This window comes from Coregonus lavaretus (genome assembly GCF_964263955.1).
Source record: "Coregonus lavaretus genome assembly, chromosome: 15".
In the NCBI taxonomy this organism is placed as follows: domain Eukaryota; kingdom Metazoa; phylum Chordata; class Actinopteri; order Salmoniformes; family Salmonidae; genus Coregonus; species Coregonus lavaretus.
The window spans coordinates 33,101,738-33,121,856 of record NC_140002.1 but is presented as its reverse complement, the minus strand read 5'-3'; the positions used below and the strand labels follow the sequence as shown (position 1 = coordinate 33,121,856).

Below are 20,119 nucleotides of genomic sequence, written 5' to 3'. Positions count from 1 at the left end.
GCCGCTCAGCAAGGAAGAAGCCACTGCTCCAAAACCGCCATAGAAAAAGCCAGACTACGGTTTGCAACTGCACATGGGGACAAAGATCGTACTTTTTGGAGAAATGTCCTCTGGTCTGATGAAACAAAAATAGAACTGTTTGGCCATAATGACCATCGTTATGTTTGGAGGAAAAAGGGGGTCGCTTGCAAGCCGAAGAACACCATCCCAACCGTGAAGCACGGGGGTGGCAGCACCATGCTGTGAGGTGCTTTGCTGCAGGAGGGACTGGTGCACTTCACAAAATAGATGGCATCATGAGGAAGGAAAATGATGTGGATATATTGAAGCAACATCTCAAGACATCAGTCAGGAAGTTAAAGCTTGGTCGCAAATGGGTCTTCCAAAGTACGTTCATCTCTAGGAGACAGAACGTGTCTCCTTCCTGAGCGGTATGACGGCTGCGTGGTCCCATGGTGTTTATACTTGCGTACTATTGTTTGTACAGATGAACGTGGTACCTTCAGGCGTTTGGAAATTGCTCCCAAGGATGAACCAGACTTGTAGAGGTCTACAATCTTTTTTCTGAGGTCGGCTGATTTTCTTTTCATTTTCCCATGATGTCAAGCAGAGGCACTGAGTTTGAAGGTAGGCCTTGAAATACATCCACAGGTACACCTCCAATTGACTCAAATTATGTCAATTAGCCTATCAGAAGCTTCTAAAGCCATGACATAATTTTCTGGAATTTTCCAAGCTGTTTAAAGGTACAGTCAACTTAGTGTATGTAAACTTCTGACCCACTGGAATTGTGATACAGTGAATTATAAATTAAAAAATATGTCTGTAAACAATTGTTGGAAAAATGACTTGTGTCATGCTCAAAGTAGCTGTCCTAACCGACTTGCCAAATGTATAGTTTGTTAACAAGAAATTTGTGGAGTGAAAGAAAAACGAGTTTTAATGACTCCAACCTAAGTGTATGTAAACTTCCGACTTCAACTGTATATATATATATATATACAGTGAGGGAAAAAAGTATTTGATCCCCTGCTGATTTTGTACGTTTGCCCACTGACAAATAAATAATCAGTCTATAAATTTAATGGTAGGTTTATTTGAAAAGTGAGAGACAGAATAACAACAAAAAAATCCTAAAAAACGCATGTCAGAAATGTTATGAATTGATTTCCATTTTAATGAGGGAAATAAGTATTTGACCCCTCTGCAAAACATGACTTAGTACTTGGTGGCAAAACCCTTGTTGGCAATCACAGAGGTCAGACGTTTCTTGTAGTTGGCCACCAGGTTTGCACACATCTCAGGAGGGATTTTGTCCCACTCCTCTTTGCAGATCTTCTCCAAGTCATTAAGGTTTCGAGGCTGACGTTTGGCAACTCGAACTTTCAGCTCCCTCCACAGATTTAATGTGCTTCTTCTTGAGCCACTCCTTTGTTGCTTTGGCCATGTGTTTTGGGTCATTGTCATGCTGGAATACCCATCCACGACCCATTTTCAATGCCCTGGCTGAGGGAAGGAGGTTCTCACCCAAGATTTGACGGTACATGGCCCTGTCCATCGTCTCTTTGATGCGGTGAAGTTGTCCTGTCCCCTTAGCAGAAAAACACCCCCAAAGCATAATGTTACCACCTCCATGTTTGACGGTGGGGATGGTGTTCTTGGGGTCATAGGCAGCATTCCTCCTCCTCAAACATGGCGAGTTGAGTTGATGCCAAAGAGCTCCATTTTGGTCTCATCTGACCACAACACTTTCACCCAGTTCTCCTCTGAATCATTCAGATGTTCATTGGCAAACTTCAGACGGGCATGTATATGTGCTTTCTTGAGCAGGGGGACCTTGCGGGCGCTGCAGGATTTCAGTCCTTCACAGCGTAGTGTGTTACCAATTGTTTTCTTGGTGACTATGGTCCAAGCTGCCTTGAGATCATTGACAAGATCCTCCCGTGTAGTTCTGGGCTGATTCCTCACCGTTTTCATGATCATTGCAACTCCACGAGGTGAGATCTTGCATGGAGCCCCAGGCCGAGGGAGATTGACAGTTATTTTATGTTTCTTCCATTTGCGAATAATCGCACCAACTGTTGTCACCTTCTTACCAAGCTGCTTGGCGATGGTCTTGTAGCCCATTCCAGCCTTGTGTAGGTCTACAATCTTGTCCCTGGCATTCTTGGAAAGCTCTTTGGTCTTGGCCCTGATGGAGATTTTGGAATCTGATTGATTGATTGCTTCTGTGGACAGGTGTATTTTTATACAGGTAACAAGCTGAGATTAGGAGCACTCCCTTTAAGAGTGTGCTCCTAATCTCAGCTCGTTACCTGTATAAAAGACACCTGGGAGCCAGAAATCTTTCTGATTGAGAGGGGGTCAAATACTTATTTCCCTCATTAAAATGCAAATCAATTTATAACATTTTTGACATGCGTTTTTCTGGATATTTTTGTTGTTATTCTGTCTCTCACTGTTAAAATAAACCTACCATTAAAATTATAGACTGATCATTTCTTTGTCAGTGGACAAACGTAGAAAATCAGCAGGGGATCAAATACTTTTGTCCCTCACTATATATATATATATATATATATACACACACTGCTCAAAAAAATAAAGGGAACACTTAAACAACACAATGTAACTCCAAGTCAATCACACTTCTGTGAAATCAAGCTGTCCACTTAGGAAGCAACACTGATTGGCAATACATTTCACATGCTGTTGTGCAAATGGAATAGACAACAGGTGGAAATAATAGGCAATTAGCAAGACACCCCCAATAAAGAAGTGGTTCTGCAGGTGGTGACCACAGACCACTTCTCAGTTCCTATGCTTCCTGGCTGATGTTTTGGTCACTTTTGAATGCTGGCGGTGCTTTCACTCTAGTGGTAGCATGAGACGGAGTCTACAACCCACACAAGTGGCTCAGGTAGTGCAGCTCATCCAGGATGGCACATCAATGCGAGCTGTGGCAAGAAGGTTTGCTGTGTCTGTCAGCATAGTGTCCAGAGCATGGAGGCGCTACCAGGAGACAGGCCAGTACATCAGGAGACGTGGAGGAGGCCGTAGGAGGGCAACAACCCAGCAGCAGGACCGCTACCTCCGCCTTTGTGCAAGGAGGAGCAGGAGGAGCACTGCCAGAGCCCTGCAAAATGACCTCCAGCAGGCCACAAATGTGCATGTGTCTGCTCAAACGGTCAGAAACAGACTCCATGAGGGTGGTATGAGGGCCCGACGTCCACAGGTGGGGGTTGTGCTTACAGCCCAACACCGTGCAGGACGTTTGGCATTTGCCAGAGAACACCAAGATTGGCAAATTCGCCACTGGCGCCCTGTGCTCTTCACAGATGAAAGCAGGTTCACACTGAGCACATGTGACACACGTGACAGAGTCTGGAGACGCCGTGGAGAACGTTCTGCTGCCTGCAACATCCTCCAGCATGACCGGTTTGGCGGCGGGTCAGTCATGGTGTGGGGTGGCATTTCTTTGGGGGGCCGCACAGCCCTCTATGTGCTTGCCAGAGGTAGCCTGACTGCCATTAGGTACCGAGATGAGATCCTCAGACCCCTTGTGAGACCATATGCTGGTGCGGTTGGCCCTGGGTTCCTCCTAATGCAAGACAATGCTAGACCTCATGTGACTGGAGTGTGTCAGCAGTTCCTGCAAGAGGAAGGCATTGATGCTATGGACTGGCCTGCCCGTTCCCCAGACCTGAATCCAATTGAGCACATCTGGGACATCATGTCTCGCTCCATCCACCAACGCCACGTTGCACCACAGACTGTCCAGGAGTTGGCGGATGCTTTAGTCCAGGTCTGGGAGGAGATCCCTCAGGAGACCATCCGCCACCTCAGCAGAAGCATGCCCAGGCGTTGTAGGGAGGCCATACAGGCACGTGGAGGCCACACACACTACTGAGCCTCATTTTGACTTGTTTTAAGGACATTACATCAAAGTTGGATCAGCCTGTAGTGTGGTTTTCCACTTTAATTTTGAGGGTGACTCCAAATCCAGACCTCCATGGGTTGATACATTTGATTTCCATTGATAATTTTTGTGTGATTTTGTTGTCAGCACATTCAACTATGTAAAGAAAAAAGTATTTAATAAGATTATTTCATTCATTCAGATCTAGGATGTGTTGTTTAAGTGTTCCCTTAATTTTTTTGAGCAGTGTATATATATGTATATATATATATATATATATATACACAGTGCATTCGGAAAGTATTCACACCCCTTCACGTTATGTTACAGCCTTATTATAAAATTTATTAAAGACTTTTTTTTTGCTTGTCAATCTACACACAACACCCCATAAGAAATATTTGCAAATGTATTACAAATAAAAGTTTAAAATGATATTTACATTAGTATTCAGACCCTTTACTCAGTACTTTGTTGAAGCACCTTTGGCAGCGATTACAGCCTCAAGTCTTCTTGGGTATGACGCTACAAGCATGGCACACCTGTATTTGGGGAGTTTCTCCCATTCTTCTCTGCAGATCTTCTCAAGCTCTGTCAGGTTGAATGGGGAGCGTCGCTGCACAGCTATTTTCAGGTCTCTCCAGAGATGTTCGATCGGGTTCAAGTCCGGGCTCTGGCTGGGCCACTCAAGTACATTCAGAGAATTGTCCCGAAGCCATTCCTGCGTTGTCTTGGCTGTGTGCTTAGGGTTGTTGTCCTGTTGGAAGGTGAACCTTCGCCCCAGTCTGAGGTCCTGAGCGCTCTGGAGCAGGTTTTCATCAAAGATCTATCGGTAGTTTTATCTGGTGATCTTTCCCTCGATCCTGACTAGTCAGTCCCTGCCACTTAAAAACATCCCCACAGCATGATGCTGCCACCACCATGCTTCACTGTAAGGATGGTGCCAAGTTTCCTCCAGATGTGACGCTCGGCATTCAGGCCAAAGAGTTCAATCTTGGTTTCATCAGACCAGAGAATCTTGTTTCTCATTGTCTGAGAGTCCTTTGGGTGCCTTTTGGCAAACTCCAAGCGGGCTGTCATGTGCCTTTTACTGAGGAGTGGCTTCCGTCTGGCCACTCTACCATAACAGTCTGATTGGTGAAGTGCTGCAAAGATGGTTGTCCTTCTGGAAGGTTCTCCCATCTCCACAGAGGAACTCTGGAGCTCTGTCAGAGTGACCATCGGGTTCTTCGTCACCTCTTTGACCAAGGACCTTCTGCCCCGATTGCTCAGTTTGGCCGGCCGGCCAGCTCTAGGAAGTGTGTTGGTGGTTCCAAACTTCTTCCATTTAAGAATGATAGAGGCCAATGTGTTCTTGGGGACCTTCAATGCTGCAGAAATTTTTTGGTACCCTTCCCCAGATCTGTGCTTCGACACAATCCTGTCTCGGAGCTCTACGGACAATTCCTTCGACATCATGGCTTGGTTTTTGCTCTGACATGCACTGTCAACTGTGAGACCTTATATAGACAGGTGTGTGCCTTTCCAAATCATGTCCAATCAATTGAATTTACCACAGGTGAACTCCAATTAAGTTATAGAAACAGCTCAAGGATGATCAATGGAAACAGGATGCACCTCAGCTCAATTTCGAGTCTCATAGGAACGGGTCTGAATACTTATGTAAATAAGGTATTTCTGTTTTTTAGTTTTTATACATGGGGGATACAATCTTCCCAGCTCTGCAGATTTTGCTGCGAAGAGACAAAATCATTAGATCATTTGTTTTGGTACAGTTGAAAAATATATGGCAAATAGAAATCCAATATGGATGGTGTTACGAGATAGATGGGAGGTGTTGAATGGAGCTGAAGGATGGGACTAATAACAACAACTAATAACAACAAGATAACTAATGTAAAGCATACTGTGTCCATAATAAGTATATAGGTTATAGGTTTAGAGCTTTTGTGAAAGAGCACAGTTAGAAAAATATGGCATATAGAAGCAAACCAGATGGACATCATGAAAATGATTGGGGGAAGTTCAGGAGTAAAAACAAACAAATATAATTATTGTAGAATTTGACTGTGTCCATAAAATGTAAATAGTATGTATGGGCTGGAAGTAGAGGCCTAAGCGTTGTTGTTCACTAGTTTACTCCAATTGGGGAAGGGGTGGTGGGGTTGGAAAGTAATGAAGGGAAATATAATTTAAAAAAGGATATGTGTGTGTGTATGGATGTATGTATATATGTATGTATGTAAATAGATATGTGTGTGTGTGTGTGTGTGTGTGTGTGTGTGTGTGTGTGTGTATATATGTATGTATGTAAATAGATATGTGTGTGTGTGTGTGTGTGTGTGTGTGTGTGTGTGTGTATGTATATGTATATACAGTGGGGAGAACAAGTATTTGATACACTGCCGATTTTGCAGGTTTTCCTACTTACAAAGCATGTAGAGGTCTGTAATTTTTGTCATAGGTACACTTCAACTGTGAGAGACGGAATCTAAAACAAAAATCCAGAAAATCACATTGTATGATTTTTAAGTAATTAATTTGCATTTTATTGCATGACATAAGTATTTGATACATCAGAAAAGCAGAACTTAATATTTGGTACAGAAACCTTTGTTTGCAATTACAGAGATCATACGTTTCCTGTAGGTCTTGACCAGGTTTGCACACACTGCAGCAGGGATTTTGGCCCACTCCTCCATACAGACCTTATCCAGACCCTTCAGGTTTCGGGGCTGTCGCTGTGCAATACAGACTTTCAGCTCCATCCAAAGATGTTCTATTGGGTTCAGGTCTGGAGACTGGCTAGGCCACTCCAGGACCTTGAGATGCTTCTTACGGAGCCACTCCTTAGTTGCCCTGGCTGTGTGTTTCGGGTCGTTGTCATGCTGGAAGACCCAGCCACGACCCATCTTCAATGCTCTTACTGAGGGAAGGAGGTTGTTGGCCAAGATCTCGCGATACATGGCCCCATCCATCCTCCCCTCAATACGGTGCAGTCGTCCTGTCCCCTTTGCAGAAAAGCATCCCCAAAGAATGATGTTTCCACCTCCATGCTTCACGGTTGGGATGGTGTTCTTGGGGTTGTACTCATCCTTCTTCTTCCTCCAAACACGGCGAGTAGAGTTTAGACCAAAAAGCTCAATTTTTGTCTCATCAGACCACATGACCTTCTCCCATTCCTCCTCTGGATCATCCAGATGGTCATTGGCAAACTTCAGACGGGCCTGGACATGCGCTGGCTTAAGCAGGGGGACCATGCGTGCGCTGCAGGATTTTAATCCATGACGGCGTAGTGTGTTAGTAATGGTTTTCTTTGAGACTGTGGTCCCAGCTCTCTTCAGGTCATTGACCAGGTCCTGCCGTGCAGTTCTGGGCTGATCCCTCACCTTCCTCATGATCATTGATGCCCCACGAGGTGAGATCTTGCATGGAGCCCCAGACCGAGGGTGATTGACCGTCATCTTGAACTTCTTCCATTTTCTAATAATTGCGCCAACAGTTGTTGCCTTCTCACCAAGCTGCTTGCCTATTGTCCTGTAGCCCATCCCAGCCTTGTGCAGGTCTACAATTTTATCCCTGATGTTCTTACACAGCTCTCTGGTCTTGGCCATTGTGGAGAGGTTGGAGTCTGTTTGATTGAGTGTGTGGACAGGTGTCTTTTATACAGGTAACGAGTTCAAACAGGTGCAGTTAATACAGGCAATGAGTGGAGAACAGGAGGGCTTCTTAAAGAAAAACTAACAGGTCTGTGAGAGCCGGAATTCTTACTGGTTGGTAGGTGATCAAATACTTATGTCATGCAATAAAATGCAAATTAATTACTTAAAAATCATACAATGTGATTTTCTGGATTTTTGTTTTAGATTCCGTCTCTCACAGTTGAAGTGTACCTATGATAAAAATTACAGACCTCTACATGCTTTGTAAGTAGGAAAACCTGCAAAATCGGCAGTGTATCAAATACTTGTTCTCCCCACTGTATGTATGTGTGTGTATATATATATATATATATATATATATATATATATATATATATATATATATATATATATATATATATTTGCGAGAAGAAAAACATATGGGGGATTGGAATTGATGCAGACAATTACATTGATGGAAGTTACAATCTATCTGAAATATTAAAGCTGATCTACCCCCTAAAAAATAAAAAGGGTCTGAATACTTATGTAAATAAGGTATTTCTGTTTTTTTGTTTTTATACATTTTCAAAAATGTCCAAACTTATTTTTTCTTTGTCATTATGGGGTATTGTATGTAGATTGAGGATATATATATATATATTTTTATTCATTTTAGAATAAGGCTGTAACATAACAAAATGTGGAAAAAGGGAAGGGGTCTGAATACTTTTCAAAGGCACTTAGATGTCATGCATACAAAAATACTAGTAATGTTAGTTTACAACACTGGCTTGTATCTTGTCTTGTACTTATAAAAAGTGTCTTGTTTCAAAGAAATAGACACCTCAAACACTGAGGCAATCAGTGTGTTTTGTTTTTGCCTCTCTAGGACAGGGCTCATAGAATTGGTCAGAAGAAACCTGTGCGAGTGTTCCGCCTCATCACTGATAATACAGTCGAAGAGAGGATTGTAGAGAGAGCTGAGATGAAGTTGAGGCTAGACTCCATTGTTATACAACAAGGTATTCAGCATGGTTTTAATTTGCGACTTCGTGGTTTGTCATTACATGGCTTTCAAATCCATATAGATCATATTACATTACTAGAGGGGTTATGTCATAAACCCTCAAAGTTCCATAATGGTGCGAAAATGGCAGCCATCTTGGTCAGGGAGAAATTCAAAACCAGTCTAATTGGAATTAATGGCAGTAGAGGCATAGGTGATGCATTTCCTGCTTTTACTTACACAGGAAAATAAAAGTAAGGCATGTGATGTATCAGAAATTATGTAATGGAATTATAGTCAACCTAAAATATTGTCATATAATAAATACAGTATGGCTTTTATACACATTTTCTGAACAAACAGCATCTAAAATATATGTAAACAGACCATAAATGTCTCAGATTTTGTTTTCTTGGAAAGCTGGGTGCTATTATATGATACAATAGCAGTACTTGTTGCATTTATAACTTGTCCAAGTCCTATTCAGTGCCTTGGGTGTGAGAAAAGAGCTTTACAAATTAAATTAATTATTAATTATTATTATTATTATTATTATTATTATCATTAACTGATCTGAGCCAGTGTATGGCTGTGGATTGACTGCATTGTTTGAATGGAATGTTGGCATAGTGGCAGTTAATTCCTCTTAAACTGCCTGGCTAGCTAGCTAACACACATACAGTGCAGATTCATTCTTCACATTCATTGTTTTTACACAATATCTTATCACAGCACTGGCAAACTGTGGTTGACCAACTCCCTGACCAACATGACTGACCTTTGGACCATCATAAGAAGGTTCATGTCCATTCTAGCATTCTAATTCCTAATTCTATGTTCAAATCCCTTAAATGTGGCCTTACCTTTGTTTAAAAAAAAATTGGTCTGACTCATAGCAGACAGTAAATCAGACTTGAATTTGTAATGTGGCCCATATCATTAAAGTGTTGTTTAGCAATGGTCCTTGGGACAGGCAAGACAGACCTTGGTTAGGCTTGAGACAAAATTAGACCACACATATATGCTGTACATGCATGCATGTATACAGATACTTTAGTAGTTTATAGAATGATCTAGACCCTGAGACATGGCTGTAAGTGCCTGCTGCAGGGTCTTGTACATTCAGTCCCACACCCCAACTACTTCTCACATCTTTTCAACTTTCCAGGGAGGCTGATGGAGCAGTCCAACAAGCTGGGGAAAGATGAGATGCTGCAGATGATCAGGCATGGGGCCACTCACGTCTTCGCCTCCAAAGACAATGAGCTCACGGACGAAGACATCAACACCATCTTAGAGAGGGGGGCAAAGAAGGTGAGTGAGCACCATGTGAAGGATCAGTACACAGTGTTTGGTTGACAGACTGGCTGCTTGGTTCTCTGTGCTCACCTGTCCTTTTGACAGTGGTGGAAAAAGTACCCAATTGTCATACTTGAGTAAAAGTAAAGATACCTTAATAGAAAATGACTCAAGTGAAAGTCACCCAGTAAAATACAAAACATTTTTGGTTTAAAAATACTTAAGTATCAAAAGTAAATGTAATTGCGAAAATATACTTAAGTATCAAAAGCAAAAGTATAAATCATTTCACATTCCTTATTTTAAGCAAACCAGACGGCACGATTTTCTTGTTTTTTTAATTTACAGATAGCCAGGGGTACACTCCAACACTCAGACATAATTTACAAACTAAGCATTTGTGTTTAGGGAGTCCACCAGATCAGAGGTAGTAGGGATGACCAGGGATGTTCTCTTGATAAGTGCATGAATTGGACCATTTTCCTGTCTTGCTAAGCATTCGAAATGTAACGAGTACTTTTGGGTGTCAGGGAAAATGTATGGAAAAATAAGTACATTATTTCCTTTAGGAATGTAGTGGAGTAAAAGTAGTCAAATATATGTATGTATGTATGTATATATGCACATACATATATACAGTGGGGAGAACAAGTATTTGATACACTGCCGATTTTGCAGGTTTTCCTACTTACAAAGCATGTAGAGGTCTGTAATTTTTATCATAGGTACACTTCAACTGTGAGAGACAAAATCACATTGTATGATTTTTAAGTAATTAATTTGCATTTTATTGCATGACATAAGTATTTGATATATCAGAAAAGCAGAACTTAATATTTGGTACAGAAACCTTTATTATGTTTCCTGTAGGTCTTGACCAGGTTTGCACACACTGCAGCAGGGATTTTGACCCACTCCTCCATACAGACCTTCTCCAGATCCTTCAGGTTTCGGGGCTGTTGCTGGGCAATACGGACTTTCAGCTCCCTCCAAAGATTTTCTATTGGGTTCAGGTCTGGAGACTGGCTAGGCCACTCCAGGACCTTGAGATGCTTCTTACGGAGCCACTTCTTAGTTGCTCTGGCTGTGTGTTTCGGGTCGTTGTCATGCTGGAAGACCCAGCCACGACCCATCTTCAATGCTCTTACTGAGGGAAGGAGGTTGTTGGCCAAGATCTCGCAATACATGGCCCCATCCATCCTCCCCTCAATACAGTGCAGTCGTCCTGTCCCCTTTGCAGAAAAGCATCCCCAAAGAATGATGTTTCCACCTCCATGCTTCACGGTTGGGATGGTGTTCTTGGGGTTGTACTCATCCTTCTTCTTCCTCAAAAAAGCTATATTTTTGTCTCATCAGACCACATGACCTTCTCCCATTCCTCCTCTGGATCATCCAGATGGTCATTGGCAAACTTCAGACGGGCCTGGACATGCGCTGGCTTGAGCAGGGGGACCTTGCGTGCGCTGCAGGATTTTAATCCATGACGGCGTAGTGTGTTACTAATGGTTTTCTTTGAGACTGTGGTCCCAGCTCTCTTCAGGTCATTGACCAGGTCCTGCCGTGTAGTTCTGGGCTGATCCCTCACCTTCCTCATGATCATTGATGCCCCACGAGGTGAGATCTTGCATGGAGCCCCAGACCGAGGGTGATTGACCGTCATCTTGAACTTCTTCCATTTTCTAATAATTGCGCCAACAGTTGTTGCCTTCTCACCAAGCTGCTTGCCTATTGTCCTGTAGCCCATCCCTACAATTTTATCCCTGATGTCCTTACACAGCTCTCTGGTCTTGGCCATTGTGGAGAGGTTGGAGTCTGTTTGATTGAGTGTGTGGATAGGTGTCTTTTATACAGGTAACGAGTTCAAACAGGTGCAGTTAATACAGGTAATGAGTGGAGAACAGGAGGGCTTCTTAAAGAAAAACTAACAGGTCTGGTGAGAGCCGGAATTCTTACTGGTTGGTAGGTGATCAAATACTTATGTCATGCTATAAAATGCAAATTAATTACTTAAAAATCATACAATGTGATTTTCTGGATTTTTGTTTTAGATTCTGTCTCTCACAGTTGAAGTGTACCTATGATAAAAATTACAGACCTCTACATGCTTTGTATGTAGGAAAATCTGCAAAATCGGCAGTGTATCAAATACTTGCTCTCCCCACTGTGTGTGTGTGTGTGTATGTGTATATATATATATATATATATATATATATATATATATATATATATATATATATATATATATATATATATATATATATATATATATATATATAGTAAAGTACAGATACCCAAAAAAACTACTTAAGTAGTACTTTTACTTAAGTACTTTACACCACTGCCTTTTGACTTATCCTAGACGGCTGAGATGAACGAGCGCATGGAGGGTCTGGGAGAGAGCTCCCTCAGGAACTTCACTGTGGATACCGGAGGAGCAGAGACCAGCCTCTACAATTTTGAAGGGGAGGACTACAGAGAGAAGCAAAAGGTATCAAATTACTACATGCTTTGTCATAGCATCAAAGAGCATTTTGCATTGACATTTTATTCATTTAGCAGACTATCTTATCTAGAGCGACTTACAGTAGTGAGTGCATACTTTTTCGTTCTGGTCCACCGTGGGAATCGAACCCACAACCCTGGCATTGCAAGCGCCATGCTCAACCAACTGAGCAGCTTGATATGGTACTGTACTTTGATTAGCTAGTTCCCTTGTTGAATTTCATCTTAGTTATTGAACTTTGTGAATACTGTGTGATAGAGGTAGAGATGACATACAGAGTATACTATTCATAGATGCTTATGAAATAAACTTAATGAAACCACAGTAACCATGAAATGAGGTGTACATCATATACCGTATACTGAGTTGATTCACCTTGTGAGGGATGGACTGGTCTTTTTTTGTAGCTGAGTATGATGGAATGGATCGAGCCTCCTAAAAGAGAAAGGAAAGCCAACTATGCGGTGGATGCCTACTTCAGAGAGGCCCTGCGTGTCAGTGAACCTCGAGCCCCCAAGGTAACGCCCACTCACAGATCAATCACACAGAAACTTCAGGGGCTGCCACCTTGCTTTGCATCCCTGCTTATAAATTACATGCTTATTCAAGTGCTGTCCCCATCAAGGTTATTATACTAAACGAAAACTGAAACTAAAATAAAAACAAAATTGGAAAAACAATTTAGTAAACTGAAATAAAAATGTAACGAAAAACATTTGAAAAACTAAAACTATACTGAAGCTATTATATTTGACTACAAAACCAAAAATTGTTTATAATAATAACATCAAATTATGTTTAGTTTTTTTCTTCTAAACTTTGGACAAAAATGGGTCTTTCAAGCTTTATCTTCTAATGGGGTTTTCAAGCTTCTGAATCTAGCGGGTATATGCTGCTAGTCGATGCCGATGTTTCAAATAGGCCTAGCTTGTGCATCACTATCATGAACTATCACTAGCTAACAGGGAAGAAATCCAAAGGCGAGCACGGAGTATGACTGGGTCAAGCTAGAACTTCTTGTGAAGTTGCTGGAGCCGTTTACAACCTTCACCGACCAACTTCAAACTGACAGCCACTTGCTGTCTGATGTGGTGCCGTGCCTTCTCAACCTTAAGGCACACTTGCAGTTAACTACTGTTACAAAACAGTTGGCACAGGTCCTCCTGAAGTCACTGTGTGAGCGCTTCGCATGCATACTGAATCCTCTGGCAACCAACTTCGATCCAACCCCTGCAGCAGCTTGCCTGATGGACCGAAGTGTCTCTCTGGCACTTCGCTCCACAGAGATGGAGCCACTGATGAGTGAAGCAGAGTCTTTTGTACTTCAGCAAATCAGAGAGTACAGCCGTGGGGCAGGAGTACCCCATGAAGGTGCAAGCAAGTTAAATCCAGCAAGCATCTCAACCACAGTGCTTTCAGAAATATAGCTTCCTCGCATCAAGGATTGTGTCAGAGGTCACTGTCCAGCCGGAGAGTCAACCTGGCTGGGCATTAAGTGCCCCGTGTGAGCAAATACCTGGAAGAAGTGAAGGGGGGCATGTTTACAGAGTCACCTCTCCAGTTCTGGCAGGCAAAGATGGCTGTTTATCCAAAGCTGTACCCTGTGGCACTGGATCTGGTTTCTGCCCTGCATCCCAAGTGTTCGTGGAGAGAATATTCTCTGTCTGTGGAAGAGTTGCTAGTCAGTAGTCAACCATTTGTAGGGTTGCAAAGTAACTACCATAAATTTGGTAACGTTCAAACTTTGGTAACTTCCAAACTGGTGGCAGTTGTGAAAAAAAGTCAATACTTGGAAGAGTTGCGGAGTTAATTTAAAATAATTCCTTTGTTGATTAGATACTTTCAACATTAATTAGGCTATTTTCTCTTTAACCATATGGTCTATCCACTAGAAACTCATGGGCAATATGGACACAGATATAATAAATTAATATGAATACATTTTTTAATAAGTATTTAAAGTATAAATTATCTAAATTACATTAGATTGCCATAGATTACCTGTTCATTACCAAAATTATAGAAGATACTGGTAACTTTGGTATATTACCGGTAGCTTTGCAACCCTAATCATTCCTCTTGTTTCCCACATCTTCCAAATAATGATGGTCAAGAAGTCAGAATGATGTCCATGTAAGGGGTGTACATGTTAATCTTGCTCACAAGAACATGATTAATAATGATGAATGTATTTCAGGCCCCACGTCCCCCCAAACAGCCTAACATCCAGGACTTCCAGTTCTTTCCCCCTCGCCTGTTTGAGCTGCTAGAGATGGAGATCCTTTTCTACAGGAAGACAATAGGCTACAAGGTAAGACAGCTGTAGTTAAGTTCATTGTCTGATGGATAAATAAAGTGTGCCCATGTTGACATAGGTAGCTTTAAGCTTAGCCATTTATAGTCATGTATTCTTGTTTCCTGCACATGGTAGTGTGACTTGAATGTCCCTTCTGACTGGTTCTACTTTACTGAAACAATTTACAAAGTTGAATATTTAAAAACAATATTTTGGAATCTGTTAGCTTGGGCTTTCACAGAGCCAACATATTACTTGTGGGATGGGGAATAGAGCCCATAGAAGTGTGTCTCAACTCTGACATTTGTTAGCAGCATCCCAAGTGCTTAACTGTGCCAAGGCACTCGCTGCCAAGGCAGACTGCTGAAGTGAGACAGATTGGAGCTTTTACTCCTCCATGGTGCCAGAACCACAGAACACACACACACACACACACACACACACACACACATTCCCCCTATGCCACCTGATCCCAGGGTACATCTGCTCAGTTCTGCCCAGTTAGCCTGGTTCCCCAACAGGCCTGTCTATCGCTTCACCCAGCCTTAGGGGTCTCTCGCCCAGCCTCATAGCGAGAGACAGAGCCGTTCGGTGTTATGTCTCATCAGAGCTGTCTCTAATATGAGCTATGTCTGTCCTCTCCTTTGTGCTGCTGCAGGTGCCCAGGAGCCCTGACATTCCCAACTCTGCTCAGGTGCAGAAGGAGGAGCAGAGGAAGATCGACGAGGCGGGGCCCCTCAGTCCTGAGGAGACTGAGGAGAAGGAGAAGCTTCTTACACAGGTACTGGAGGGCGCTAGGCTAGACACAACTGTCTAGATTCCTAAATTATTTGAGTAAGATCCCTGTAGTGTTTGTCACAAAAGTGCCACATTATTAGACATTCTAAAGCTTGTAGTGCTGTGTTTATAGTGAATGTTGTTACTCAGGGGTTCACAAGTTGGAACAAGCGAGATTTCAATCAGTTCATTAAAGCCAATGAGAAATATGGCCGTGATGACATCGACAACATCGCTCGGGAAGTCGAGGGGAAAAACCCTGAAGAAGTCATTGAATATTCTGGTAAGATACCGGAGGTCCTCATCATCGTCATAATCATCCTCATCTATTATTCCATTACAGTTGTTTACTAGAGACCCTTTCTAGTATCTGTTTCAAATAACCATGGTTATTACAGTTTATTATTACTTTTTATATGCTCCACACTAGTCTTTTCATACTCTTTTTTTATTTTCAAGCCATTTTCTGGGAGCGGTGCAATGAACTCCAGGATATTGAGAAAATCATGGCCCAGATCGAGCGTGGTGAGGCCCGCATCCAGAGGAGGATCAGCATTAAGAAGGCACTGGATGCTAAGGTGAACTACTTTACAGAAGTTGTTTTGATTTTCTAAATAAGTGCTCAAGTGTGTTGGATAGTGGCTGATAAGTATTTTTGTATTGATCTTTAAAATGCAATGATTGCCTCTCTAAAACATATTTTCCCTTTTAAGCACTGTGGAAATTACATATTTGAATTTGCTAGTAGCAACCTTTATTTTGAGTATGCTCCAAGATAAATTATTATTTTCAAATTGACTAAATGGAAAATGTTGTTTTTGATTCATTTCAGATTGCGAGATACAAGGCCCCATTCCACCAGTTGAGGATTCAGTATGGCACCAATAAAGGGAAGAACTACACGGAGGAGGAGGACAGGTTCCTGATCTGTATGCTCCACAAGATGGGCTTTGACAAGGAGAATGTTTATGAGGAACTCCGACAGTGTGTCCGGAACGCCCCCCAGTTCAGATTTGACTGGTTCATCAAGTCCCGAACTGCCATGGTATAGTATGCCCTGAACAGTTTGACTATGTTATAGCTGTTAGAAGGTTTAGGTGAGCAAACATGGGGACACTTATTTGATATGACACCTGGACTGCCTCTGGGATAGTCAATAAACCCAGTTACAGTGTCTTAGTGTCCCTACTTCTTTACTTTCTCTGGATCCATCATAAAAACGTGTTTTATTACTTTTATTATAGACTATAGTACATTTCTAGTGAATTCAGAGACCATCTTGTTAGCTTTCCTCTCACATTTATAGTAGGTATGGCGGAATATAGAATTGAATTTGTTTCAATGTGTTCCTCCTTTACAAGTTGAGATGGATGAGAATTCATGGGACGAAAGGCTATCCTATAGATTCAGTTTCATGCATCACCAGTATACAGACACACTTACCTCTCTGGGGTTATATTCCATCACTTTGTGCATTTGACAAAGTGGTATGTAACATGAACGGTTTTGGTTATTGAAATGTCAATATTATGAACAAAAACTGTAATAACCACAAGAGGAGCATATTGAATGAATATAAAAAAAATTTTTTGCTTCAAACAGACTGGCTAACATAGATAGAACAGCAGACATCCATTGTACTATTGTTTTCTTGTTCTCTGCTAACAGCTGTCTCTTGTTCCCCCAGGAACTCCAGCGACGCTGTAACACTCTCATCTCTCTCATTGAAAAAGAAAATATGGAGATTGAGGAAAAGGAGCGTGCTGAAAAAAAGAAAAGGACCCCAAAAAGCCAGACGGTAATTGATCTTACGAATTATATATTTTGTGGGAAGAAATAGGCATATTGGTTGACCATCTTGAGAATTCTGAACCATGTTACCATGACAAATGGATCAATACTCATGTGTTAGAATATTCATATTTCATACGTACATTGTAACATTTACACATAGACATGCAATTGATTTGATTCTAATGTCATTTTTATTCTAAGACTCACAAAAGGAAGGCAGATGCATCATCAGAAGCCACAGGACGCAAAGAGAAGAAAGCGAGAGCCTGAAGATGTCATGTAATTAATGTAGCTCCCACCAGGCCCAATCCTAACTTGAAAGATAAGTAATTTGATCATTTGATTTACACACACAGTTCTCAAGTTAGGATTTGGCCCATCAACAACAAACAGCATTAATCACCCACACAAAAAATACAAACACAACCTTCAATAGCTGTAGTAGTTTCTGTGGAAGTGAGTTGCTTCTCATTTTTAAGACATTTTGTATTACTATTTTTTGCAATTATTTGATGCCCTTTGAAACTCAACATGCTATATGTATCTACGGATGTGTTTTGATTGTTGTTTCATGTCTTGTGTAGTTGGCATGGTGGTGAAATAACAACCTTTGTATGTTTGTTTTTCCTCCATTTTGTGCATGGCTGTTTTTGAAGCTATGTGTTTGACACATTGTTATTATGTTACATCAAGAGGTTCCCTGTATGCACCTTATATAACCCATTGCTTTGCACATATCCTAAGCTCTTTTTATATTGAGTTTAATTTCATTGATCCTTTTAAGCTATTTTAAGTGTTGGTATTTGAACAAAAAGTTACTGTTGTATTTAGCTTTTCCTGTTAATTTTTTTAAATGTATGAGTTCATTAAACAAAATCCAACCTTAGTTATACAGTACTTGACCTTTGTTGCGAGTAACTTTTATGTCACACAAAATCCTCATATACATTATATTAAACTCATCAAACTAAAGTAAAGAAAGCTGTGAACCCAACAGTAGCAGATAGTATTACATAAGATAAGGACCATGAGTATTAGGCACTAACTACTATATACAAAAGTATGTGGACACCCCTTCAAATGACTGGATTCGGCTATTTCAGCTGCAGCAGTTGCTGACAGGTGTATAAAATTGAGCACACAGTCATGCAATCTCCATAGACAAACATTGGCAGTAGAATGGCCTTACCAAAGAGCTCAGTGACTTTTTCAACGTGGCAACGTCATAGGATGCCACCTTTCCAACAAGACAGTTCGTCAAATTTCTGCACTGCTAGAGCTGCCCCAGTCAACTGTAAGTGCTGTTATTGTGAAGTGGAAACAGCTAGGCACAACAACGGCTCAGCCGCAAAGTTGTAGGCCTCACAAGCTCACAGAACGGGACCGCCGAGTGCTGAAGCATAAAAATCGTCAGTCCTCGGTTGCAACACAACACTCACTACCAAGTTCCAAACTGCCTCTGGATGCAACATCAGCACAAGAACTGTTCATCGGGAGCTTCATGAAATGGGTTTCCATGGCCGAGCAGCCACACACAAGCCAAGTGTCGGCTGGAGTGGTGTAAAGCTCGCCGCCATTGGACGCGTTCTTTGGAGGGATGAATCCCGCTTCACCATCTGGCGAATCTGGGTTTGGCGGATACCAGGAGAACGCTACCTGTCCCAATGCATAGTGCCAACTGTAAAGTTTGGTGGAGGAGGAATAATGGTCTGGGGTTGTTTTTCATGGTTCGGGCTAGGCCCCTTAGTTCCAGTGAAGGGAAATCTCAATGCTACAGCATAAAATGAAATTCTAGACCATTCTGTGCTTCCAACTTTGTGGCAACAGTTTGGGGAAGGCCCTTTCCTGTTTCAGCATGACAATGCCCCTGTGCACAAAGCGAGGTCCATACAGAAATGGTTTGTCGAGATCGGTGTGGAAGACCTTGACTGGCCTGCACAGAGCCCTGACCTTAACTCCATCGAACACCTTTGGGATTAATTGGAATGCAGACTGCGAGCCAGGCCTAATCGCCCAACATCAGTGCCCGACCTCACTAATGCTCTTGTGGCTGAATGGAAGCAAGACCCCGCAGCAATGTTCCAACATCTAGTGGAAAGCCTTCCCAGAAGAGTGGAGCCTGTTATAGCAGCAAAGGGGGGACCAACTCCATATTAATGCCCATGATTATGGAATGAGATATTCGACGAGCAGGTGTCCACATACTTTTGGTCATGCGGTATATATTGTATTGATACTGACTGCTACAACATGTTGGACCCCCAATGTGTGTGGTTCCCCTTTTACAAATTATAGAGCAGTAATAAGCTTCACTTAGCAATGATGAATCTAAGCTGCTCACATATTATTGGGAGGGAACTCTTCGTGCCTTCATGGGGGATGAAGTTACACTATATGTCCACATGGGGGCATTTTAACGCTGTCCTAGAATAAGAGGCAGCGTCACCAGTGTTGAAGCAGGTGACAAGTCTGAGAATATACTATAGTATATTCATCATGCCATTTATAACCTGTTAAGAAACCAAAGATATTGCAAACCACCCTTCAGTATGTGGATATTTGCCTTGAAACCAACTCAACTTGTTTTTTATTATGTTTTCAAAAAGCTGTAATTCAAATCACACATACTTTACCTTTAATCCAACTGAAATAGAATTGCTGCTTCAGAGAGTGTGTAAACTGTGAGACTGTGTTAGCATGATCTGATGGAGACTGTGATATTAGGCCCTGCAATTTATACTGTAACTAACACTTACAAACAACTGTAGCTCTGTAGCTCAGCTGGTAGAGCATGGCGCTTGTAACGCCAAGGTAGTGGGTTCGATCCCCGGGACCACCCATACACAAAGAATGTATGCACGCATGACTGTAAGTCGCTTTG

At 41.9% G+C, this 20,119-nt stretch overlaps 1 protein-coding gene across 1 annotated transcript in view; it reads left to right on the top strand.

Annotated features, from left to right (window-relative positions):
* LOC311142782 (SWI/SNF-related matrix-associated actin-dependent regulator of chromatin subfamily A member 5-like) overlaps window positions 1–18,134 on the top strand; it is a 35,337-nt gene extending 17,203 nt beyond the window's left edge. The window contains exons 14-24 of the mRNA XM_084178456.1: window positions 8,453–8,585; window positions 9,738–9,883; window positions 12,228–12,356; window positions 12,779–12,889; window positions 14,569–14,682; window positions 15,326–15,448; window positions 15,595–15,727; window positions 15,904–16,022; window positions 16,277–16,489; window positions 17,132–17,242; window positions 17,440–18,134. Coding sequence (XP_084034582.1) covers window positions 8,453–8,585; window positions 9,738–9,883; window positions 12,228–12,356; window positions 12,779–12,889; window positions 14,569–14,682; window positions 15,326–15,448; window positions 15,595–15,727; window positions 15,904–16,022; window positions 16,277–16,489; window positions 17,132–17,242; window positions 17,440–17,508 — 1,401 coding nt within the window. The 3' untranslated portion in view covers window positions 17,509–18,134. The remainder of the gene's footprint in view (window positions 1–8,452; window positions 8,586–9,737; window positions 9,884–12,227; window positions 12,357–12,778; window positions 12,890–14,568; window positions 14,683–15,325; window positions 15,449–15,594; window positions 15,728–15,903; window positions 16,023–16,276; window positions 16,490–17,131; window positions 17,243–17,439) is intronic.
* Window positions 18,135–20,119: the final 1,985 nt, after the last annotated feature.